Source organism: Ochotona curzoniae, unplaced genomic scaffold (assembly GCF_017591425.1).
Source record: "Ochotona curzoniae isolate NIBS_2020 unplaced genomic scaffold, NIBS_Ocur_1.0 contig_66, whole genome shotgun sequence".
Taxonomy (NCBI): domain Eukaryota; kingdom Metazoa; phylum Chordata; class Mammalia; order Lagomorpha; family Ochotonidae; genus Ochotona; species Ochotona curzoniae.
In genome coordinates, this window is record NW_024466512.1 from 17,617,200 (window position 1) to 17,643,148 (window position 25,949).

Here is a 25,949-nt window from a genome sequence, read left to right on the forward strand (position 1 = left end):
ATGTAAAATTTAAGAAACGATTTAAAACTTTCCAGCCTCTGTATTATATTCTGAATTACCCATCTTGGCCTCCATAGCTAGCTTATCAATTTAATGAGCGCAGGAAATGCCTCTTCTGCCATGCATTGTTCAAAATTCTGCAGCCCTAAGATGATTCATTGATTGATTAAATAAAAAGGGAATGTGAATCCGCTAATCATAGGTACAGTGTAGTACTGAGATTGGCCGCTAGGTGGTCTGTATGAATTAGCACTCTTTATAGGAACAGGAAAGACGATTGTCTGATCACCAACAGTCCCCAGAGCTGGGCAGCAGGTCCAGTTTAAAAACACTTCTGAGTGATTGGCATCATAATGATCTGGTTCATTGTGTGTTCTTTACTCCATTTAGGTACAGAAAGGTGGTTTCTAATAACTGCACTGATGGAGTGAGAGAACAGTACACTGCCAAGCCACAGAAGTGCCCCGGAAAGGCCCCTCGGGGACTGCGGATCATCACTGCTGATGGAAAGCTGACAGCCGAACAAGGACATAACGTCACTCTCATGGTGCAACTGGAAGAGGTAGGGCGAGTCCCGATGGCAGCCGCAGCCTTCTTGCTAGAGGCAGTGATATTTCCTAATACATGATGAAGTTTTTTTTCATAACTTTAAACTTGCTTAATTTTATATTCTGTTTACTTTTGTCGCTCTGTCTTGAATGCCATGCTTTTTGTCGTTACTGTCGTTACACCTTTCTTTGGTTATTTTTATTCTGTGGCAGGATGTTCTTTCCTCCCTCGTTAATCTCTTACTTCTTAGGATTCAGTTCATATTGAAGTTTGCTTCATTGGTACCTTAAGAAAATATGTTCTCAGAAGACATTATTGCTATTCCTAGAAAAAAATGTGGTCGTTCTAAATATTCAGTCCCCTAAAAGATGCTGGATTCCATCCTCTCAGTCTGAAGTTCATTCCGAGGAACACATGTTGATCATACCTGTACGTGAAACACGAAGGTTAGTCTAAGCATAACTGAGTGTAACTTCTTCCTTCGGCACTGGAGGCTTTCTTTACAGCACCTCGGGGATGTAAGTATAAGGTGCTACATTTATTATTTGCCAGATTATGGTTGTCTGATCTTTCTCACGATGTAACGGTAGGAAGGATGGAGTTATCCTCTGTTTTGTGGAGTATGCAAAAAGAGCTTTGTCATCTTGCCAACAAGGAAGGCAGTCCCCACAGGATAAGTGCCTTCATGACATTATTTTAGTTATTAAACAACGAAGCCCCAACCATGTTGTCTTGTTTGAAACCTATGCATAGTTTTTCATAATAGGCATTTTTCATTTTGTTGTTGTGGAGACTCCCAATATGCATGAACTTCAAAATATTTTTCCTGTATTTATTCTCATTTGAAAGGCAGAGAGACAGGAAAGAAGGAGAGTCAGAGACAAAAGAAACACAGATTTTCTGTCCACTGTTTTGCTCCCCAAATGTGCGGTAGGCAGGGAGTGGATCAGATTGAAGCCAAGAACCTGGAACTTCATGTGGGACTCCCATTTCTGTGACAGGGTCACAGATGTTGGAGTCATCATCTGAGGCTTCTGACCTTAGCGTGTCGTTAGAGTCAGACATGGGATGGAGACACACACTGCTCTGTGGGTCACACATCCCAAGCGGGGTCTTAACCACTGCGTCAGACATTCACCTCTGGACCTCATGATTATCTGTCCAATGATAAGCCTAACTTTTATTTCTGTCTTCCCAGTTTTTGAAGGACTCTTTTAAAGACCCCAAGTGTAAGCTATGTAACTTTAACTTCCACCCCTCCTTGCCGATAGCTCAGTGCTTTGCAGTGTCTTATCATGGATGCAAGCCACCTGGAGAGTCTGTGTATTTGCAGCTTATCTTGGCCACATCCTTGAAGAATCTGACTCAGTAGTTTGGGTTGAGTCCCAGAATATAGATTCTCAACAAGTTTACATCTTACCTGTTGTGCATTGAAGGGAACAACAGAAAGTATAAATGTAAGGTTAAGGCCAGACGGACGGGAAAGTCGTGTGAATGAGAAAAGGTGAGACACATGGGATCATTTCCTTAGGATTGATGAAAATCACTAGCATCTTATTTTCTATAAGAAAAATAGCTGTGAGCAGGAAGTTGAAGCTGGCCCAGTTGATGCGTGTCGTCAAAGGACCTGTCTTTCACACTACCGTCACTGGGTCCTCTTTCATAAATCATTTGCTTAGGGAACACCTTGCTGCCAAGGCCAAAATCTAAGGCTATAAAGAAGTGTTTGGTTGTAACTAGAAAGGCACTGGTCAATTTAGGCCAGTAGTTACTTGTATTTCACTTGAAGCAAACTCTTTGGAGATGTTTGTCTGAGGTGGTCACATATTAGCTTACAGCACACTAAGTCTATGTGTATGTATTTAGAAGAAGTGCATGTGTAAAGAAAGAGAAGATGGGCAAAGGAAACAAGGAAGGATTGTTATTAGAAGTGTTGGGAGGCTAAAGTTCTTCTTGGGGGAATGGAATTCATTGAATTCACTCTCATATTTCGTGCTGCATTTCCCCAAAAGCATGTAGCCAGAATGTTGGCTAAAGAGGCTAGGTGCATTTACAAGACTTGGAAGATAAAAATTGCGTGTCAGAATCTCAAAGGCATCTGAGTAGGATAGAGAGGAAAGTAAAACAAGATCTTTGAGGTGTTTTGCAGTGTCTAAGAGAGAACAAAATAGAAACAAGTGAATGAGAGATGACATGCTCAGATATCTTACATTTTGGGGAAATAAACATGCTCACAACCTTTGCAGGAGTTAGGACCCCAGTTAACAAACCAATGCTTGTTCTTTGAGATTCATCAAAAGCTCTGTGCTAGGTGGAAGGACTAAACCAGAATTCAACCTGGCAATATATACCTCAACATTGATTCTGAAATCCTTGCTTTCTTGGATTGGAGTTGGATTAAGGTGACTTCCCTCCAACACTCAGATGTCTGATATTGTCTAAAAGGATAAATCTCTTCCCGGGAAAATGATATAAAGCAAGTACTGTAGGTTTTTTTTTTTCATATATAATGTTGGACATTAAAAAGTATTTAGGTATATGGAGGAAGGAGACCAAGGAGAAAGAACAGTTACAGAATGAGTGTAACAGTTGGCTGAGATATAGCACATATTAAAAATGTCCTTTAAAATAACAATTCATATGTTCATGAATATGAAACAATGTGGAAAATTAAACCCTAGAGTAGCAATTAATAACAAGTATCAAATGAAAGCTGTAGAAATGAAGATATAAAAATTGATAGTAAGAACTTCAGTGAGTGCAGAGAAGACTGAATCCATATGTGAAGCACATCAGTTAAATGGAAGAAATGACAGTAAAATAATGCACCATCTGGAGCGGGAGATGGAGGGCTGAAAAATAGAGCAATAAGAGACACATGGTGGAGATGGATGTAATTGCTTCTTGGAAGGGAAAGGAAAAAGAGAAGTGAGTATAATTTTTGAAGAGAGAATAGATAGGGATTTTCCAGAATTGCCGGTAATGACCTTATCAGCAAAGTATGTAAAAGATCTAGCAGGTTCTAAAGATAACGCAAAGGTGACCCCAGACAAAGCGAATGCATATGCGTGTGTGTGTGTGTGTGCCTGCATAGACAGTCACACACAGGCTGCACACAGGCTCAAAATAATAGAAAGAATAAAGAGTAAGGAAGAGAATGTAAATGGACAGTTTTAAGTTAGTGACAACCCTGCAGATCAAAAATGATAATCAACTGTGGCATTTAAAATATATACACAAAAAATATCTTAAAATAAGAACACATTATATGAAGAAAATATAATAGGGTTCAGGTGGTTTACGTTCCATGAGCTAACTGTGAAGATACAAAAGTATTAATTTTATTAGATTCTAACATATCTGGATGTGTGCTTTAATATTTAGAGCAAGAAGCAGAATAATAAGAGAACAGTTCATTACCAAGCTACTCCTTGGAAAGCAAAACTGGAGTAATTTTAAGAGTTTCTTAATAATAAAAAAAGGGGGGGGAGGGCATGGAGAAGGGAGAAAAAAATAATATTGAGATAAACAGAAAACACAGGCTAGTCTTGTCAATTGAAACTCGCATGTGAGTCATTGCATCTTACAAGCTAGTGACTTACGCATTTCTGCATTTTGTCTAAGAATCTGTCCCCCTGAAGATCATGAAGATGTCACACCAGAAATGTTCCTCTCGGTTGTTACATCAGTATCTGAGGTTAATTAATCTTGAATGAAGTCGCTCAGGCACAGTTCAGGATACACAGAGTTTTTTGTACACACATCCAACTGCCCCAATATAGATGGAAAACACTTCTTTCTTTCACAGTGAATTCCCATGACCCTTTGTCTTCGATCAGCTGGCCGTGTGTGTGGATTTGTTCCTAAACTTTTATTCTATTTTTTGGGTACGATTTTCAGTGCTAATTAATTTTAGAACCTGCTTTTCTCTAGAGTTAAAACAAATCTTGATAAGAGACTTGTAAAATCTCTAAACAAATAGGAAATCAAATATATATACATATATGTATATATACTTACTTATATGTTGATATGCATACACATAAAGCAAAATTACCGCAAAGCACAGCAGTATTTACTGAAAATCCAGACAACTTCTTATCTTCATAAGGCTACAATATATATGAGTAAATCCAAAGTGAAATGTTGGGAACACGTGGATAAAAGAAATGCTGTGACTATGGATTAGAAGACTCAATATTATAAAAACATGTTGATTTTGTCCATACTGATCTTACATTCAAGGTAGTCCCATAAAGTCTCCAACATTTTCTGTGTTAAAATTAACAGTGTGGGGGCGGATGTGTAGCCTAGTTTTAACAGTGATTACAATGGTTTCCGTCACATCGGAGTGCCTTCTCTATTCCTTATTCCAGTTCCCTGCCAGTACAGACAGTGGGAAGTAGCAATGACGGCTGGAGTTAACAGGTTACAGACCTGCACCGATCCCCAGCTCCCATCTTTGGCCGTTACAGGCTCTGGGGGGCAGGGTGCTACCAAATGGGAACTCTGTCTCTCTCTAAAAATTGAGCAAATACATCAATGGATAGAGATTTCTAAAAATTGACACAATTGTCCTGAAAGTTGTCCTAAAATGCAAGAGGTTAGAACAGCAATGATAATTGGGAAGGTATTTAACCGGTTTTGATGACTTACGTTACCAGATAGCAATTACATGCTATCATACAGATACATGCGAGCATTACATGCTTATTACATGCGAGCATACAGATGCTATCCCCTGCATAGGTATCCTGAAATAGAAAAAGAAAAAGAAATAGAAAGAATAGAAAGTCAAGATGGACTTCTCTGTCTACATTATATGTTATATGTGTGTGTAAACACTTTCATAAAAGAAACCACCAGGGTACAATATGGAATTATAATCTTTTCAATAATTAAATGTTACTTCAGTGTTGAACATATATATAAAAATGTATGAATCCTAACCTCATATCATAAACAGAACTAATTCTAACTGAATTGCCAACATGATTTTGAAACACAAAATTGAAGTGTCTGAAAAAAAATAAAACCCACAGTAAACTGTCTTAAGACCTTAAGTTAGGCAGTGGGTTTCTTCTTTGTTTTTTCTTGTTTGTTTCCAGAAAGGAAACAAACCCCACCAAATATAACAAGTATGATTTCTTCAGAATTCATGAAAATGAAAATCTATTTTTCAGATCCTGCTATTTAGAAAATAAAAAGACCTAGGAATTTTGAAAAGATATTTAACTGTGTATTTTAATAGAAGTCTCACCCATATGGGTGTCTTACACAATTTTCCTGATGCTTTTCTCTACTAAGTTGATGATGTTAGGTCACTGATTTAGATCTTTGATCTGTCTTTTAGCAGATTTTTGTGTTAGGTGTAAAGTAGGGGTTTCGTACCTCTGCATCTGTTGATCTAATCTTTCCAGCACCATTTGTTGAAGAGACTGTACCATCTTCAGGGATTGATTCTAGCTAATTTTCCTTGTAAATATTGTTGTATGTCTCTGGAGTCAGTTTAGGTTCATGCACAGAACCCAAATACAATCTGAAAAATATCAGGTGACTTGGGGATGGGAGGTTATGGCAGGTGGCACGGATGTCAAGTCCCGAGTCCAGCAGAATGAGCCTCTAACCCATCTGCCCCACCTCCATTGGCTACCCACAGCACGTGTGCCACTGGTGTCCACATTGTACTGCCCTGCTAAAATGTAGGCATGTCCCTGGGACTCCTGGAAAGAAAATCAGCAAGAACTTCTTATGAGAGACTCTCCTCCCTCCCCCCAAATGTCACTTTGTGGCTACAGTCCCTGTACTGAGAAGTGCAGGAAGGAACCATGAGGGCCCACTCTGAAATCCAGGAACCTGGAGTGTCCAAGGAAGCTGGTCTATGACAGCAGGATTCTTCTATGGGGAGGATCACCCAGATGAGAGGTCTAGCAGATGGGCCCTGCCTGGGTGTTTCTGTTCACTGTATCCCTAGCAATAAGGAATCCCTGGCCCCACCACCCTCCTGGCGAGAGGGAATCCCTGGCCCCACAGCCTCAGGCAGCACGATTGATTCTGTCTTCTTTCTCCTCTCTCTAAGTGAATGTTTGTTGGAGATGTTGCATTGCGTTTCTGCCTCTTTCCTACGGATCCGTAGATGTAGCTATTTTGGGGCTTCATGGTGGAGAAACAGCAAACACTGGGCTTCTCTATTACAGCCACATTGAATCCTTTCCCGAGTAGCACCTTCTGAAGCCACAGATGTTGTACACAGGCAGAGTTCAGATTGTTGTTTCATTTCTAAGAACGCAATAGAGTGGAGCTAGATCTGATATTAGAACTTTGATGCCTGATTTTTGCCCAGATGATGGGGCACACATGTCAAGCACATAGGCCAGGCTCTCAGCTCTTCAACTTGACTTTCCATGTAATGAAGGTTATCAGGCATGTGCCATTGGAAAGAGGGGTGTGGGAACAGATGGGGCAATCGGGTTCATGTGTGAGCTTCTGAGCTCAAAGAGGTAAAAAAAAATTAAGTCGTAAGTGTGTTCATTCCAGCTGAGTAGACAATATTACGCAGCAGCTGTCAGATATGGTCTGTTGAGTGTCTTGTCTCCCAGTGCGGAGAACCAAACCAAGAGGACCACCCTGGCTTGAAGACACTCTGCAGACATCACCTTTGACTCTGGTTTTCTGTGCTAATGATTCAGACTTCCTGCAGAAAGCCTGCTCACTGAGGGTTCTGCAGAGTCATGGGCGATGACTGTGATGAACAGTGCAGAGTAAACAGCTGTAGAATGCCTTTGAGAAGCTGAAGAGCACTGGAAATTGGGCCAATGATAAAAACTATTCCGATATCTTAACATTTGTTGAGTAACCTGTTTGGATTTGTAAGGCTTTCCTTGTATTATCTTCTTTATGAGATGTCACAGCAGCCTTGTGCAAATAAGGGTCAACATCATTGTCAAGTCATAGGTGATGCAGTTGTTACGCATCGTTGCAAAATAACTTCTCTGCAGTCACACAGCCAGCAAGTAATAGCATTGAAGGCTTCGATTCTGTGGCATCTTGCCTTTCCGTTGCTGTTAGTGGTCACAGTGATGGGATTCTCAGTTGAACGTAGTTCCTAAACTTCCTCATGGCTCCTTCAATAGCAAGAGGCACATGGCGATAGACTAAGGCCACGTGTCTAAGCCTTTGCCAATCTGAAAAAGACTGCTTCTGTGTTCCTACACACTGATCAATAAATTTACCCGCATCTTCCTTTTGGCTTTTCTGAGAATATTCATGCCCTGATATCGGTTTATTTTAAAAAGTGAAAAAACGAAGATGTAAAAATTCTCTCTAGGTAATCCTCTCTTTGCCAAAACTGCCAATGTTGAATGCCAACTCAGTCTAGCGTTATTTTATTTTATAATAATCGTACCATAAGCATGAAGAATGAATACAACACCCAAGGAATATGGAATTTATGTAAATTTATTTAGAGGTTGGATATGAATTATGCTATGATAATTTCATTTTTTAATGATTTGTTTGTTTTTATAAATAAAGTCCCAGAACATAAGCAGGGAACTGGATGGGAAGTAGAAGAGCCAGGATACGAACTGGTGCCCATGTGGGATCCTGGTGCATGCAAGGTGTGGATTTAGCCACTGAGTCATTGTGCTAGACCCAGGCTATGATAATTTTTTTAAAAGATTTATTTTATTTTCTTATTGGAAAATCATATATAATACAGAGAGGAGGAGAGACAAGAAGGAGGGTCTTCTATCCATTGATTCACTCCCCAAGTGGCCACAATGGCAGGAACTGAACCAATCTGAAGCCAGGAGCCTGGAGCCTCTTCTGGGTCTCTCACACATTTGCAGGGTCCCAAGGCTTTGTTCCATCCTCAGTTGCTTTCCCACGCCACAAGCCGGGAACTGGATGGGAAGCAGGCTGCCAGGACACGAACCTGTGCCCATATGGGATCCTGGCATGCAATGTAAGGACACTTAGCCACTAGGCTACCATGTTGGGCCCAGGCTATGATAATTTTAAAAAGAAAAATAAATTCAAAACAAAAGTAAAGATACCCTATTTAATTTCTTTGTCCATTTCACATTTTGTAGTACACCTGTCCTTTGAGTTTAATGGAAATAGTGTCTAATGTCGCTGTCCTACAGCAATGGACTTGGTTCACAGAGCCGATAATAACACGCTTGGACTTTGACTGATGGTTGAAAGCCAAAATTTATTAGTGGCATAAAACTTTATAGACTGAGGGTCTTACAGGATAAGGGAGAGGTATTGAACTTATCAACAAAACCTATCAACTGGTTCTATACTTTTGTTTGGAATGCTTTTGTTTTGTATATTCCACCAAGTGTTCTCATTCACATACTGTCCACTCAGCTGTTCTCATTCAAATGATATCCGTTTAGTTATATGAATGGTACCCACTCAGTTGTTCTTATACAAATGATGTCCAGTCAGTTATACAAAAGGTATCCATTCGGTTGTTTTCATACAACTATCCTATCAATTGTAATCCTGTGTTCACTGACCTCATCCAAATGCCAACACAGAGCAGAGTGAAGAATACCATGAGATTTGTGTCTAAGAAACCTCAGAGTTTTCAATGACATCTGAATTTTAGGAAGCTCCCCGGAAGGTGTTGTGTCCTGAGAACCAAGCCTGCAGGAAGCCGTGTCATGTCAAGATGTGTGCTCTATGGTTTACTAATGAGCACCTAATGAGTCTATAAACTTCCGACACAATAATTCAGCTTCCTAGAGAAATTCATGGTAAGAGCCTGAAGGCCTAGGATGGATCCTGAAGGCCCTAATCAGTCTTAAGAACTCAACAAAACCAATTGGAAAGGCATTCATTTGAGAGAGCTGCTAGAAGTCGTGTGTGCATGTTCCAGAAGCTAATTAAATCTGTTTTAAACAGCTGTAAGAATAAAGAGATGCAATTCTCTGCATAATTTAAGACTTTTAAATTAAATCTGAGGCGTGGGACTGAAATTAAAATTTTGATCTGTATCTCATTGTTTTAATACTTCAATTTACATACGAAGGCTGGAAGTTAATAAGGGAAATTCATGGTTATAACTTTGGTGAGATTTAACTGCAAACTGTGAGAGTCATATCCTCATTAGATGGATTCCAGTGATCTGTAATTTCACATACAATGAAAGACTTATGAAGGCACGGAAGTGCCCACGAGGTAGTAACACTTCATAAATATTGCAGGAGGCTGTCAGCCGTCAGATGGGAGAGGGGAGGGCCATGTATTCTTCCTGTGAGCTCCTCCTTTGTTTGAATTTGTTGTAGGACTTTTCAGCGCAAGTCGTGGTAGCAACCTCAATTCTTGTCTACACGAAAGAAGAATGTTCATGGGGACAGGCTCTAGTTTGCAAAGTATGATTTATTTAGGAAAGAGAGAGCTCCTGCCTTAGTGACAGGAAGAGACTGCAAGGGAGGGAAAACCCTTGCGCAGGGACTGCTGGCATATTTTAAAACTTGCTTCAAAGGAGTTTCTCCAAAAATAAAGGGAAAATTCTGATTTCTATGGTACCTGCTTCTGAGACAAAAGGCTCCAAAAGGTGTTATCTGTTAACTTCCAGGGCCCCTTTCTAATGATAAATGGACCAGTCAGACACTACTCCCTTGGCAATGGCCTAGGGATGGAATTAGGCTGGTTCTTTAGGCGGAAAGCTGATATGTTAATTTGAGACTTGGAAGAGAAAAATGACTCGGATACCCAGGAAACCCTAACTGCCTACTATCCTGTCTGACTCCTTGCACAATTTCGGGACAGAGTTTGGCCAACTTTTTCACCTGGGGAAAAGACTATTTGGAGCCTGTAGGGGTGACGTGAAGAGGGAGTGGGCGGGGCAGCAGTGAGATGAGTTGAGACTGTTCATTTCTCCCTCCGAAAGGAGAAGCAGGAGCTGATTTCAGGAAGCCATGGAGGAGTTAGGCACCTTCTTCATGGATTATTCCTTAGGCCATTCAACTTTATTCTCTTCCTTCTCTAATAAGGTAATTGAAACACTTCATTGCTTTGTTCCTTGGTGCTGGAGGTTAAAAAGGAAATAAGGAAATGAGGCAGGCAATATAGTTTATAGCCTGAGCCCTAGTGTTTGAACACTAATCGGATTACTTAACAACTCTGTAAAGCTCCAATTCCCTCTCCAAACTGACCCCTCACAGTCTATGCTTAGAGTGTCAGAAGCAGTAGCAAACAAGATGATTTCTGAGTGTTAGATGATGACCACCGCCTGCCTGCCCACTGGTGAAATAGTATCAGCTGCTGGTAGCTCATGTGAGGAAAGAGGGGTAGTGGTGACAAAGAGCCCTGAGCAAGTACATTAAGAACAGAAAACCAAGGCCTGGCACAGTGGCCTACTGGCTAAAGTCCTCACTTTGCATGCACCAGGATCCCATATGGGTGCCAGTTCTAATCCCAGCAGTACTGCTTCCCAACCTGCTCCCTGCTTGTGGCCTGGAAAAGCAGTCAAAGGTGACCCAAAAGCCTTGGGACCCTGTACTGGTGTAGGAGACCTGGAAGAAGCTCCTGGCTCCTGGCTTTGGATCAACGCAACTCTGGCCATTGTGATCACTTAGGGAGTGAATCATCTGACAGAAGATCTCCCTCTCTGTCTCTCCTCCTCTCTGTATGTCTCACTTTGCAATAAAAAGAAAATAAATCTTTTTTAAAAAGAATAGAAAATTCAACTGGAGGATTCTTGTGTAGGTCTGGTGTCTGGGATGCTCACTGGACTGGATCTCCCATTACAGGCCGTGTATCTCTCTTTGTTTTTCAAGGCAGATGAAAGTGCTCAGTGATTTCTACCCAGGGCATTGGAGGTGAGAGGCTGGGTCTGCTTCGGACCCCGCATGTCTCCCAGGCTACAGCTCAGAACAGGAGGGGCCACAGGAGCCAGTTACGTCACCGGCCTGTGGGATTCCAGTCAACCAATGGCACACCTGAACGGACATTCCTTAATTGGGTCATAGATTGCTCCTTTAGGCCAGCCCACATGTCTAGTCTATAAAACTCCTGGACATGTATCTCAGCTGCCCTTTTCGCCACCATCTTCCTTCCGCTCTGCGCGAAGGGGGCCCAGGAGCGCATTTTCCAATAAAGCTTCTGTCACAACTATGGACAACTTGCTGGCAATACAGAAATTATTGAAACAAGGATTTCTCAAAAAAAAAGCTAACCACTAGTCAATAAGCATTTAAACCAATCCTCATCACTCCTCATCAGAACATTACAGCTTAAATCTGTACAATGTTAGTGTCTGCTGTTAAGATCTATATTTTAAAAAGAAGTATCAACTATTGTAGATAATGTGTAGTTACTGTGCATTCACACACTGCTGTTTGGAACATAGACTGGCACAGACGCTTTGAAGACCCACGTATTGTTAACCTCTTGAGCCAAGGATCTGTACGAACCAGGTTGGCTTGTATTCCACCTGTCAGTGTTTCCTGGAGTTTCCTCTTAGCTGCCCTTTGTCCTTCTGTAGTTGCAGTCACCCACATCCACTGAGGACCACAACTGCGACATGGGAAAAAAAATCCAGAAACAAACCAGTCATAACTTTGGAATAAGTATTATTGCAGAATATTCTTATTATTAGTTATTCATTTCTTTCTATGCCTAATTTGTAAATTAAACATTTCCCCATAGATGTGCATTATAGAATAAAAACATGTATAGATGGGTTAGAATATGTACGTGTGTGTGTATAGAGACATATATATGTGTGAGTATTTGCAGGCTGAAAAAAATCAGCATTCTTTGATTCCTTGTGCCTAAACTGTGAAGATAGAACAAAGCTAACCTACGGTGATAGAAATGGGAATGATTGTTATCTGTGGGAGGTGACAGAGGGGGGATTTAGAAACACAAAAATTGGCAATAAAGTAATCTGGGGGTGGTTAAGGACAATATTTGCTTTGTAAGAAACAAGTTGTATATTTGATGCTTTCTGGATTTCATGTAGTTCTCAATGAGAACTTTAAATCAGTACTTTATACTCAGGCCCTTGTGGAGTGGAGGGAAGGAAAACCTTCCTGGGAGCTTTGGGGAAGGCTCAGTTGCCCAGCGCTCTGTCGGCCTGTGTGGGGACTGTGAGGGCCCTTTCCCAAGGACTCACGGAACTCAAGATGAACAGGTGAGCCTCAGTGTTTGAAGCAGCAGGTGGTTGCTTTGGGGCAGAATTACAGTTTCTTTTTCAGACCCCTGGCCACCTTTCTAAGGATGGGATTGTTGTTTTTTGTAACTGTTCTGATGTTACAGTGCACTCCAGCCCACTTTTACATTTGGGGAACGTGTCACTTCTCAGTCTGTACCCCACCCCAACACACCCTCTCCATCCTGCTCTGTTCTTCCTGTCCACAGTCCCACTGCACTCCCAGGGTGTAAGGTGATGGCAGATTGGGCTGGGTTTGCCAGCACCCTTATGTGTATTCATTCAGTCAGTCAGAGATTTAGGATGTACGTGGTGTTATTCATGAACATGGGATATGTTAATAGTCTCCCTATCATGCCGTTTTTGCTGCAGACTCGTTAAGCTCCATGGCAAGGCGGAGTGTCCATGAACCCTGAGTCAGGCTCCATGCAGAGCTCTGCGTGGACCAGGTCCTGATGTAGGAGCCTGTGTTCTGTCTGCATTGGGTCTCTGACGCATTCAGGTGCATCGGGTGCATCGGGGTCGCGTTCCTGGACAGCGGCTGTCAATGCCGAGTTATGCTTAATTTGTTTTCCAGTTCTTCTCTAAACCAGTGCTACAGACACTGACAGAGTCTCACGCCTTTCATTACTGGGGTTCATATTGACCTCGTTGTGGCCATGTGATGGATTCGTTTTTGTATTACAGAAGTCAGTGGAGCCCTTGGAGACTTTCTGTTTGGATTTCATGTGGGTTTTGTGGCTTCCTCAGGCACTTGTTTGGAGCTGGTATTCTCAGTTTGGTATCTGTGTTAGGATGAATGACTAAAGGGCGTCATGTCTGAGGATTTTTCATGCTAGTGTCCATGTCTGCCAGCTTCAATGAGTGATGAATTTTGGTAAATTGAAGGACCTCAGCTACATGCATAGCTTTCCTATTGATTGTGAATACTGATCATTTTGCATATTCTCCATCTTTACTGCTGAAGTGTGAGAATGCCTCACCAGCGAGCAGATTAAACAGAGGCTCGGCATGAAGTTCCTGCCTATTCATCTTTCATGGATCTCAGTAAAAATGTTGACAGAGGAGAGAACAGAGTCAAAGCTGGGATAGAATTCAAGCAAGGGAGCACAGTTTATTTTTAACTTTTCTGTCCGTCTTAAAAATTTTACAAGCAACTTTCTGGAAACTCCGCCAGGATTTGTTACAGTTAAATGAAGTAAAATCACAAATAATCGTAAACCACTTTGTAAGATTCTAAGCAGCTGTGTGAATTTAGGCATCTGATTGAGCCTCTGATGGCCTAGTTTGGGGGGCACATCAAATAGAAGTGACATCTTCCCTCCTATCTCTAAAGTCATCTCAACAGACAAATAATACATAGGAAAACATTTTGAAAGCCAGACACATTCGAAATGCACAGTGTCTGAATTGTATTGAACTGAAAAGACTGCATGCGCTTTGTTAGACACCTAGAGAAACCAAAGATATTAACAAACCACACCCAGATTTGTGGTTCTTGTCCAGTCAACAGTGAGTTGACTTGTCCAACGTTAACAGGTTTGGAATCCTGAAGCATCCTGTTAAGCATTACTGTGCATTTAAAACAGAGTAAGAATAGTCATCAGCTTAGGGCGCATTTTATTCATCTTCAGATAAATCCAACCAGAGGAAAACCTGATATAAATAAACAAATAAACAAACGAACAAACTAGGTGACCTCAACCTGCCATGTAGCACTGAGGTGTTCGCTCAGGTGGTGCTTGAGCTGCAGAGTTTTATCAAGACATCTCTTGAAAGCCGCTGATATCAAAAGCTCAGATTCACTGATTTCAAAACCAATAAACTGTGCGAGTTCATTTTGATGAGAGGGCATGTGTAATTTCCGGTTGTAGCTTTATTTTTTTTTCCCCCACTGTCATCTGCCCTGGAGTACTTCCTCACTGCCTTGCCAACGTACTTGAGCCCCCTACTGATTTGTGGTGCGTATGGTACCCAGAGGGATCGTTTAGATTAAAAATGTTGCCGTGCCAGCTTTGCCCAGCATCCTGCCTAATGTAGTAGCTACCTGTTGCTGTTAGGAGATGAATCATAAACAGGAACTTGGCCTCTCAGACCCCAAGGTGTTTTCTCGTCTCTAATGACCATTTGTAACAGGTTTTTACGGTATTTCTCTTCAGTAACATTTAATTTTTTAAAACTACCCCATCTGCTTTCAGTGTGACTCATTTATACATCTGTTTCTATTCCCATAACGTGGATTTTTTTTTCCCTCCAACTCATTCACTTATCATCTTGCCCTGCTTTGTTTATTCCATGGCTTCCAGTCTTCTTGGCTCAGACGTCACTTCCTTTTCTTCCTGAGCTTGCCAATCAGCTCAGCTGTTCCTATGACATAAGATTACGGTACCATGCACCTTCCTTCCCAGTTTCCCAGTAATAATTTTAAATTTGTTTATGTGATTATCTGAAGAGCCTCTGATTCAGCAGAGTTACATCATGGAAAGCTGCATGACATTTGCTTTGTTGGTTGGTTGGGGACTTATCGACAATTTCCCAGTTAGGGCCTGACACAGAAAGCACTCTAAGCCAGGACGGACTGGCTGAATGAATGAATAAATGAGCAGCGGTCCAGCGGGAGAAGGGCAAGCATACTTGGTCAATGGTTGTTGAGGACGTGGGCTGTCAGCCTTCTCCTCTGTTTCTTATTTTCCGAAAGGAGTTGACACCTGTGATTAGCTCCCAGTGAAGCCAGGGACTGATGACAGGTGAGTCACGAAGCCATACAGTGACCGCAGTAATTAGGCTTACCACTCACCTGAGAGCTCCTGAAGACACAGCCAGGGGAGCCGGCTCATTCCATTAGGATGGGCCAAAAACAACAGCAGCAGTAGAATCCTCCATGTCCCGCTGTCACACGTGGCTCCTGAACATTCCTATAACTTAGTGCAGAGCCCAAACCCAGCGACTTGTCCTCATCTCAAACATGCCGGGGGACTTCACATGGGACTGGAGTAGCAAATCGGGGTTCTTTGCTCTCGGGGTTCTTAAGTGTGTGATATTACATACTTACATGTGTGTAAAGGCATATGTATGTGTGGTTGGCTCTTCAGTGCAGTGGTTGCCTTACGAATGCACTAGTCCAAACGATGAATATCTACTTTCTTTCACCTGTTATGCACCAACGGCATTATTGCTCATAGGGATTTAATGCTGTGAGGTCAAAAAGCCAGCATGACAGAATGTGGGAGGTGTTTTATATAACTGACATGAAGTCTAAATCCAGACCAATGTTAGGAAAAGAGGAAAAAAGCTTTTGCTTATTTGAAAGGCAGATTCACAGGGTGGGAGAGAATGAGAACTTTCATCCACTGACTCATCCCTCAAGTGGCTGCAGCAGCCAAAGCTGGGCCAGCCTAGAGCAAAAAAAACCCTGGAAACCTCTCCGGCTTTCCCACCTGGGTGCAGGGGCCCAGCTACCTCTCCGGCTCTCCCACATGGGTGCAGGGGCTCAGCTGCGTGGGCCAACATCTGCTGCTTTGCCAAGCACTCTAGCAGGGAGCTGGACTGCACATAGAGCAGTCAGGACTCAAACTGGTGCCCAGAACGATGCCACTGCTGCTGATGGAGGCCTCAACTTCTGCACTACGATGCGGGCACCCAACATGGCATTCTTTGCTTTTGTGGGAGTAACGGCTGTTTTGAAGCAGAGAGGAGGGTGGCTGTAAATCTGGCTTCTGCCTTCTCACAAGTCACGACCCAAACCTGACGCCCATGCTGTATTCCCCATCTTCCCTTACCCTGCCCTGCTTCCTGTTACTACTGGAAACCATGTAGCTTGTTTTATTGAGTGAATAAACCCAGCTACTCATGTTGTTTCCTCTATTCATTTTTAAAACTGTGTTTTACCACCGTGAACACTCCTGGGCTTGACTTTCTGGCACCTCTTTGGGAAGGCCAGAGTGTGGGAGACAGAACCACCTCACCAGACACACAAAGAGAACTTGACCGATTCACTTTAGTTGTCCTGATGAAGGCAAATCAGCAGCAACGGTTGACATTTATCAGTGCACGGAAGTCAAGCAGCTGTTAGCATCAGGCTTCTAGTTAGTGCTTTTCTCATTTTTAATGGATTTTTTCCCCCCTCACTCTAAGGGCGAATCTCGCCGGTGTGCTTACTGAGAGCTGGCAGCCACCTGTCCCCACATACAACACTTTGCTGGCCATAGAGCAGGGCAGTAGGTCACATGGATTCATAGGATTTGAACCACTTTTTCCTCTCCTTGTAAATGAATTTTTAAATGTCAGCGTTTTAAACCTGGCCTTTTCAAAAACTATGATACCATGTGAACCGGACTTAATTGAAAATACGTTCTAGGCCAAAGGTTTTTCTGCCTATTTTTCCCCATGATGAGAAAGGTTCTCAAAGCACATGTCACCAGGAAAAAATGAAATAAAGAGAGAGAAAAGAGAGAGAGAAAAACAAAGAGACAAAGAGGCTATGTGAAAGAAGTTGGCTCACCTGAATTTGGTCTAAGTAACATTGTTGCTTAAAGATACAATGGAAATAAAATCTGACCTTCTAGCTGCCTTTTACTAATTTTGTTTTTTAGCAGACCTGGGGTTCACAATTCCCTGCCTACCCAAGGCAAATGCAGAATCTATATGATTCTGAGCAGACTTTTAAAATAAATATTCTAGATGTCTCATTGCTGCATTGTGGTTTTTTTTCTTTTTGTCACCATTTATTTTTGAGTAGCATTTTACTAATTGCACGTGTGTTCTACGTACCAATTTTTAGTTAAGATGGTAAGGGAATGTGTTGTCTGTCTCTTAGCCTGTCTGTGGCACTCCAGGGCTCGAGCCTGGGATGAGGTGGTATCTTGTAGCTTTGACTTGCCTGCTGCACCCAGCAAGTGACAGTAAGCATTTTTCCCCATCTATTTGTTGGCTTTTTGTAATTCTTCCTTTAACAACTGTGTGCACAGGTGCTGTGTCCATTTCTTGACTGGATTTTTTTTGTATTCCTGGTACATTTTGGATATTAATCCTTATTGGAAAAATGGCTTACAAATAACTGCATGGTTTTCACTCTGTTGATAGTTTTTTCTGCTGTGTCTGCAAAAACCTTCTAGATGTGTTATTATCCTATTCGTCTAGTCTTCCTTCTGATGCTCAAACCTTTGCAGTCTTATCCCAAGAAAGCCTTGCCTGTCGCAGTGCCTCTGTGTTTTTGCTCTAGCAGTTTTATACTTTCAGCTCCTCCATGTGAGTCTTTGCTCTGTCTTGAGCAGATTTTTATGTGAGGTGAAAAACGGAGATCCAGTTTCACTCTTCTACATACAAATATCCAGTTTTGCTAGCATTACTTACCAAAAAGACTTTCCTTTCTCCAAAGTATGTTTTTGGCACCTTTGTCAAAAATTAGTTGGTGGTATGTGTGTGGATGATTTTCTGTACCCGGTGTTCTGAGAGCACAATGCTGTTTTCATTCCTACAGCTCAGTGACTTTGATATAAGACGTTTTGATGCCTCCAGTTTTATGTATTCATTTGTTTTGTTCAGGATCACTTTAGCTACTATTGGTCTTTGTGGTTCCATATAAATTTTAGGATTGTTTTCTATGACTCTTTAAACCTCTGCAAAGAATGATATTGATACTTTAAATAGAATTGCATTGGATCTGTAAGTTGCCTCAGATAGATGTTTTAAAGTTCACAAGTATAAACCTTTTCTTCATGGAAGTGATAAGACAATAATAAAGTCTGCAGAGAAATTGAATGTCAGTTTGAAGCTGGTGATCAAATGCTGGAACGTTGGTTTGTGGTGCCCTTCATATTTGGAGAGCATCCATCTTTGCAGATTCTTGCCTGGCAGAGAATGTCACAGGGATTTTGTTATAAACAGACATTGCTGCCAGCTGCAGGAGTGAATTGGAGCTGCCATGATGCCTGGCTAGAGATCAAAACAATCCAATGCAAGTGCCGGGGCAGGAAGCAGCGGGCACCAACTCTCCTCGCTCATCTTGGGCTGTTTTTCAGGGCGATGTGCAGCGGACATTCATCCAGGTGGACTTCGGTGATGGGATTGCAGTGTCCTACGTCAACCTGAGCTCCATGGAGGATGGAATCAAACACGTCTATCAGAATGTGGGCATTTTCCGAGTGACCGTGCAGGTGGACAACAGTCTGGGGTCTGACAGCGCCGTCCTGTACTTACATGTAACTTGTATGTTATTACTGTTGTTGACTTATGACCTATCTTAAGTATTGTGTCCTTTTAATTTCATCCTGAATTGTTGTTATCTGCAAGAATGCGGTAGTTATCTTTTAGCAGAAGGGGGATGGGGAAAGGGATGAGAGAGTGAAGCAGGGAGGACAAAGAAACCCAGTGTGAGGGCAATGAGTCACTTCGAGTTCTGGAATGCTTCTGAAGGTCAGTCTTACTGTACCCACCTGTGCCCTTCAGGTGCCTTAGAGACAACACCTGTGCTTGGGCTGGGCCTGAGCAATCGCAAAGCTGTTGAGGTAAAACATAAACATTGCCTCTCTTATGGTCAGAGCTGGTGAACAGCACTGCCCATGTCCAGCTCCATGTAACACTTTGTGATTGAGACAAGTGAAGGAATTTTCCCATCCAAGCACCTCCCATACTGTGTCGTGGTTAATAATCCTCTTAGATCTTTGCAAAAAATATTGATCGGGCTTCTATTTATGGATGATTTGATGTTAGAAAGAAAGATGCGTAGGGAAAAGAGTGGCTGCCATACCAGAGATATTCGAGGAAGCACTTTCCAGAAACACTAAGCCACTTCCACCTTTGCGGAATCCATAGGTGTGCATATATATGTGATAAACTAATGACAACCCCAAGGCTGTATTCCGGTACAGGTCACAAATGTGCCAGACATTAGGGCAACTCCAGTGATAGGACTTCATCTTGTTCTCTAGTGAAATAGCATAAAGGGGAAGTATCCCACTGCCTGAATGGCCTTCAAGTTCTAAACCAAGAGTATTACTGGCCATCATTCCTGCGGGCTTCTCCCCTCTACCTTGCCAATGTAACTGATTATCAACTAGCCCTGTTTCATTTCGTTTAAATGCCGTGTTCCACTGAGAGGTCCAACTAAGCAGCTTAACGCACAGGGAAAGCTTGCTTGTTGAGCATTCCTAATCTATCAGTAATTCTTGATCTTTAGTTCCCATATACTGATGACAATTACTTCAAAGAAGTACATTTGTCCCTATGGGAGCTTACAGTATTGCATGTTCCTCATTTTCCAATCTGGGCTCCTTCTTTTGGACTTGGACCGTGTGTGTCAAGCCTTGAACGAAACAAACTCTTTGAGTGTGGTATCTTACCTCTCGAACAATCCTGTGAAGTCCCATCAGAATTCCTGCCTCACAGAGACCATGATGGCTCAGAGAGCTCACGTACCCTGTAATTGGGGCAGCTTTTAAAGCCGACATCCATGCGGCCTCTAAATCCTCTGCCCCGTCCTGCCAAAGGCAGTGCTGCCTGCATCACGTGCCTCATTCATCTGCAAAACAGCAGAGCACTGGGGATGCTCTCCCTGAGGAATTTCCAACTGTCAGGTTACAACAGATCACCCAGTTACCCAGGAAGAGCTGTTGTTCTGCTGCAAACCGCCAGGCAAGAACACAGCTTTCATTTGTTACTGATGACCTCTGCAAACCCATATTAAAAAAAAAAAAAAGCTTTGACTTGGAAGCAAACTGCCTTTCTGCACTGGACAGCAGAGGGGATGTAAGGTGACAAGGGGCAATGGGCATTCTAGGACAGGGACAGGCAGTGAGCTCGGCAAGGGAAGAGTTGCTGCTAATTACCGATCTCCGAATTCTCCAACTGCAGGCGCATGCCTTGCAGTGACATGATGGAAAAGCCACGTTTCACCAGCTGACAAGGCGCTGGGTGCTTTGCCTGAAGGAGCTACGAGGGATTAAGTGTGCCTCTGTTTGAAAGGGTAAAAATCTAGGCTCTAACAGATGGAGTGACTAGTCCAGGACTGGGAAACAGGATCTGGACGTAATCCGAATGCTTATCTGGCTCCGTGCTTCTTAGTCCTCCACTTGCCCTGCAGTGCTAACCTATCACTCCCTCTGCGGCCTGAGCCGTCGGCAGCTGAAGACCGTTCAAGAGTAAGATGCCTCGGAGAGGAACTCAGGGATGCTCTTTCCTCTGTCTAAAACAGCTCCAAAGACACAGTGACTTTCCAATCCTTGTTTTCCGTCAGGAGCCTCAAGTGAAGCTGTCTGTTATGGTCCAGATCTGACGATCACCAAGCCGAGTTCATGTGTACAGTACAAAAGCAGCATGGGTTTCTGATGGGTGTGCACGAACAGCTTAAAACATGATCCTACTTTAAGACAATTTGAGCAAAAGAGTTATTTCTTCTCCCCATGGTCAGGCTCTTTGAAAGGGCTGCATGCCATGTTTATCCAAAGACTAAGCCCCAGAGGGGTCTTTAGAAGTAAAGTCAGAACACAAAACAGCCCTTGACAAGCCATCCTCCACTCAGACCCAGGTCAAATATTTTGCGCACTCATGTCGGCTTATGAGATGAAAATGCTGCACATGAACAAACACATTCATTTCCACACCCGTCCTGGCTTCCTGGGCCCTTTGTCTTGAGCACATGCAAGCTGTTGCTTTCCTTCTCAAGACTGAGTGAATCTGGGAGGCATTTTAGGGCGAACCCGGGGAGCAGTGGTGAGGAAGGATCATTGGGTGCTAGGGCATCGAGGCATGCAGGACTCCCCGGAAGACCCTGAGGAGTGGAGACCAGAAGCTGCCACTGCTGTTAAATGGGTGTTGATATCACTGGGATATGGCAGATGTCACGTGGGATCTGAGTAGTACCATTTCTACCAAGGGTGGCTGTTTGGAACAGACTCTCCCCTAACAAACTATGGGAAATGAGAGGATGCCACTTCCTACACAGGCACTGTTTATGTTGCACGTTATTTTTGCCACTAGTTACCCTTGCAATTAATTTTTAATGATTTTTTAAGATCATTCTGTATCATTACTTTCATTCCCGTGAGTAGTAACAGGCAGGGAGATTTATTGCCTTAGAAAGGATAACGTCATAAATATTCAACAGGTGTACGGGTGGCAGTGCGACAGGTGGGAACGCACAGAGTGTTTTACGTAAGTGTCTAGGAAGAGCACTACATGGTCTCCACCTTAAATGTTCACTTTTTCTGTGAGATCATCTGGGAGATGGGGGTGGGGCATGCATAAAATTGAATACAGACTGAAATTTCACAAGCTGAGGCCATGCTTGGTGCTGACCCTCACCTGCGGAGTCCAGAGCTGCGATGTCTGAGAAAGGCAGAGCTTACGCGAGTTCTCTGAGCCATCATGGTCTCTGTGAGGCAGGAATTCTGGTGGGACTTCACAGGATTGTTCGAGACGTAAGATACCACACATGTCAGCTGTTTCCTGCAGCACAGCAGGGCTGACCTAGAAAGGGAATCCCAGTTCACAGAAGTACACGTAATTCCCAAATTCTCACAAATCCCCTTTATGGAAGGTTCATACGGAGTGACACAGCGCCACCTGCTGCCACATCTGTGCATGTGATCCTGCAGCGTCTTGCAGTTAGTGCAGCTGTGTGCTGGGCGCTTCCAAGACTGTGTCTTCATTTCAGTAATTCTTACAAGGCAGAACAGAAATGCTTGAGGATGCAGTTTTAGGCAGCAGAAGCAAGCTTTTTAAGTCTGTGGACACAAGAATCCATGGAATCTGAAAAAATGAGTCTCACACATGCAGTACAACATGATACATGCTCACACAAACTTATGCAGGCACACAATATGTATTGTATGGCTTGCAAAGCCAGCTTACAAGGTTTCCCTAAATAGCTACAATCTTCTTTGGCTCTGCTTCTTCCACCCATCTCTTCTCTGCTGTTGTTTGGTTCTCTTGCCATTCACCCAACGTGGAACCACACCTCTTCTTCAGGCTCTTTGCACTGGCCGTACTCCTACTGTCAGGGGCACTTGGTGCTCTGTCACCTTAGTCAGGTGCTCATCAAATGCCATTTCCTCTGAGAACCACTCCGTGACGCAAACAAAGAGCAGTGAAGCAGCCCTCCCCTGTGCCTGCTCTGTGTGTTCAGTGCCTTCCCCACTCAGTGCTATTTGGCTCAGTTCCCTAAGCACCTGTGGTAATACTCAACACACAACCACTCTCATTAACTACTAGAGAAGCATATTGCCATTGAAAAGATCCAATATTTTTCATTGCCACCATCGCTCATGTTGTCCTTACTCTTCTATTCTGACTTTGAAAAAGGATTGAGTTGTCCTGTGTGACAGACAAGCATGGAGCTTGTATTTACACCATGGGTTGTCTAGTTCTTACACGTGGATCCATTTAACTCAGGTCGGGAAGGGTGTCACGTCGCAGAGGAGTGGTGCTGGAACTGAGTGGAAGACTGACAGGTGCCTTAATGGAGGCAAACAGAGGGCTTGGGGCAGGCCAGGGCCTGGCCTGCTGCTGCTAACTGTGTCATGTGGAGACAACAAGAGCCGTGCAATAAAAGACAGCCAGGGCAAAGCGCATTGCTTAATGCTTGGAGCTCAGTACGGAGCTATGCATCCGCTCGTGCCTGCCTCTGACCTGGCCCAGCTAAACCACCCGCAGTGTTTCATGCTGCCCGGCCCAGGGCACACTGTACTCACAAGCAGACACATGCATGCATAGACACACACACACACACACACACACACATTTTCACAGTCATACCAATCTTTAAGATCGAATAACTCGTAAACAGTTACTCATTTAGTAAACTTCTCGGGTTTTTGCACACCCTTCTCATCCCACCCACTTGGATCCTAGGAGTTGTTAGATCTGGTTGACCAGCAAGGAAAAAAAAAATGCCCTGAAAGACTTAGTATCTCCTTGTGAAATCTCATGTTGTGCCTGTTGGTGTAGGGACCCCATCAGCTGATTTCCTGCATATGTATCTCAGTTTTTAGATGAGATAGACCATGTTCAGATGCGGGAGTTCACGGGAATTCATGGTGTGTTCTTTTCTGTAGAGATAGCGCCAGAACACGCCGTCAGGTCATCCGGCTGCCGTGTGAGGAGGTGTCCAGACAGCGTGTGTTGTCTTCAGAGCAGGCAGAGCGCGGGAGAGGCAGCTCTTCCTGCTCTATGGTCCCTCTTTCTCTTGTGTCCCAGGTCCCTTGGAGCACGTGCACCTGTCTCTTCCCTTTGTCACCACAAAGAACAAAGAGGTCAACGCGACGGCAGTGCTGTGGCCCAGCCAAGTGGGCACCCTTACTTACGTGTGGTGGTATGGAAACAACACGGAGGTGGGTTGGCCTGCCCACGGGCTCCAAGGGGCAGAAGCTCGTTTCTCGTTGGTTGAAACCAAAAAGGGGAGGGAGTGGTTTAGATCGAAGAGTCTAGAGGTGGTGCTAGCTTCAGGGCTCGAGTATCTCATCAGTAGGATTGCTATTTTTAAAGGGTTCTTTTATTTTACTTGGACAGTCAAACTTGCAGAGAGAGAGGGAGAAGGAGAGGCAGAAATAGAGATCTTCTAGCTGCTCTGTAACTCCCCACATAGCTACAGTGTCCAGAGCTGGGCTCATCTCAAGGCCGGAGCTTAGAGCTTCTTCCAAGGACTTGGGTCATTCATGGTGTTTCGGGAAGTGGAGCAGCCGAGACATGATGTGATGCCAGTGCCGGCAAGCAGAGGATCAGCCTGTTACACCACCACGCCGGCCCCTGACCAGTGTTTTCTGGAAACCAGAAGTTTCCAGTGAGCAGGAAACTTCTCACTTTCTCTCTTGCTCCGTTTCTGGCTCTCACTCTCTTCTCCCTCTCTTCCACACCTCATTATTTAATCACCACCTTCCCTCCTGTTGATGTTCTGCTAAGGTCAGACTGTGATCCTTAGCAGCCTGGTTTAGCGAAGAAGTTGAGCTCCATTTCCAAAATGTTCTAAGAGAAGTCCTGGAATGGAGTCTGCCTGGATTAGCAGTGCTGGGAGTGCAGAGAGAGGTGCTGAAGATGGCCTCCTAAGCATCACATGAGCTACAGACAGGAGGAAGTGGTTGCCAAAAGAAAAACAATAGCTGCGCAGGCAAAGGCAGCGGCTTCTGTTACACCTGCCGCCACCCTCTTCTCAGGGCCTGCTCCCCTAACTCGGACATGGCCATTCGTCAAGTGCAGCTCTGCCTTTGTTCCACACATTGCCTGTGCTGCAAGCCTGACAGGAGGGTTTCCTGGAAGAACCTGTAAGCGCATGCACTCACAGTCCTTCCACGAGGACAGTGAGGACCAGGCGGGCTCTTCGGCTTGTTCCTACACAGGCCAAAAGCAAAGCCCTCAACGGCCTGTGTACATTTTAACTCCCAAGCCCCTCATGGTCTGTTGGAGTTCTGAGCCCACTTTGTTCTGGGCCACTGCAGTGCTGCCATGTGCAAGTTGGGTAGTGAAGCTGAGTTTCTACAGCATCACTCCCTGGAGTGTGCAGGAAGACCTGCTCCAGCCGAGGAGGCAGGACTCCTTCCTGTAGAATCTTACTAAACCCACGCTGGCAGGCTGGAGCTGGAGGTTAGCTTTACCTGGAAGCCCCCCTGGGTCCGCAGCACCTGAAGAGTGTGATGAACCTCTCACTCCAGCTGCTGGCCAAACTAGGCTATTTCCTTTTGCTTTTTTCTTTTCTTTCCTTATTTATTTGAAAGGCAGAGTTACACACACACAGAGAGAGAGAGAGAGAGAGAGAGAGAGAAACTGGGAGAAACAACAAAGAAAGGAAAGAGAGAGAGAGAGCTTCTATCCACTGCTTTGCTCCCTAAATGGCCTCAGGGGCCACAGTTAGGCCTAGCTGAATGGAGGATCCCGGAACTCTGCTTGGTCTGTCTCCAGACTTTCCCAGGCCATTATCAGCGAGCTGGATTGGAACTAGAATAGCCAGGACATGAATCAGAGCCCATATGTGGGATGCTAGCATTCCAGGGAGCATTTCAACATCAGCTGAACACTGGCCCCAACGAGCCCCTTTTCCCAAGCATCTGAAAAGAAGCGTGTTATTTGGTCCCATAGTAGGCCCACCGTGCACAGTGGAAGAATATTTGCCTAAGGGCTGATGCTAAAAAACAACGTGCTTGACAGCTTTCATCTGGGACTCTGATTTTGTTTTTTCTTTTGTCGTAAAGCCCAGTTCTCCACAGATCTTACTGAGAAGACTACTTGCGCTTGGCTTTAG

At 43.7% G+C, this 25,949-nt stretch overlaps 1 protein-coding gene across 6 annotated transcripts in view; it reads left to right on the forward strand.

Annotated features, from left to right (window-relative positions):
* Nucleotides 1–25,949, forward strand: part of SORCS1 (sortilin related VPS10 domain containing receptor 1) — a 477,983-nt gene that overhangs the window by 413,321 nt on the left and 38,713 nt on the right. For all 6 annotated transcript variants that reach the window (XM_040992145.1, XM_040992150.1, XM_040992147.1 and 3 more), the window contains exons 18-20: nt 391–562; nt 18,742–18,928; nt 23,915–24,048. In XM_040992145.1, coding sequence (XP_040848079.1) covers nt 391–562; nt 18,742–18,928; nt 23,915–24,048 — 493 coding nt within the window. The remainder of the gene's footprint in view (nt 1–390; nt 563–18,741; nt 18,929–23,914; nt 24,049–25,949) is intronic.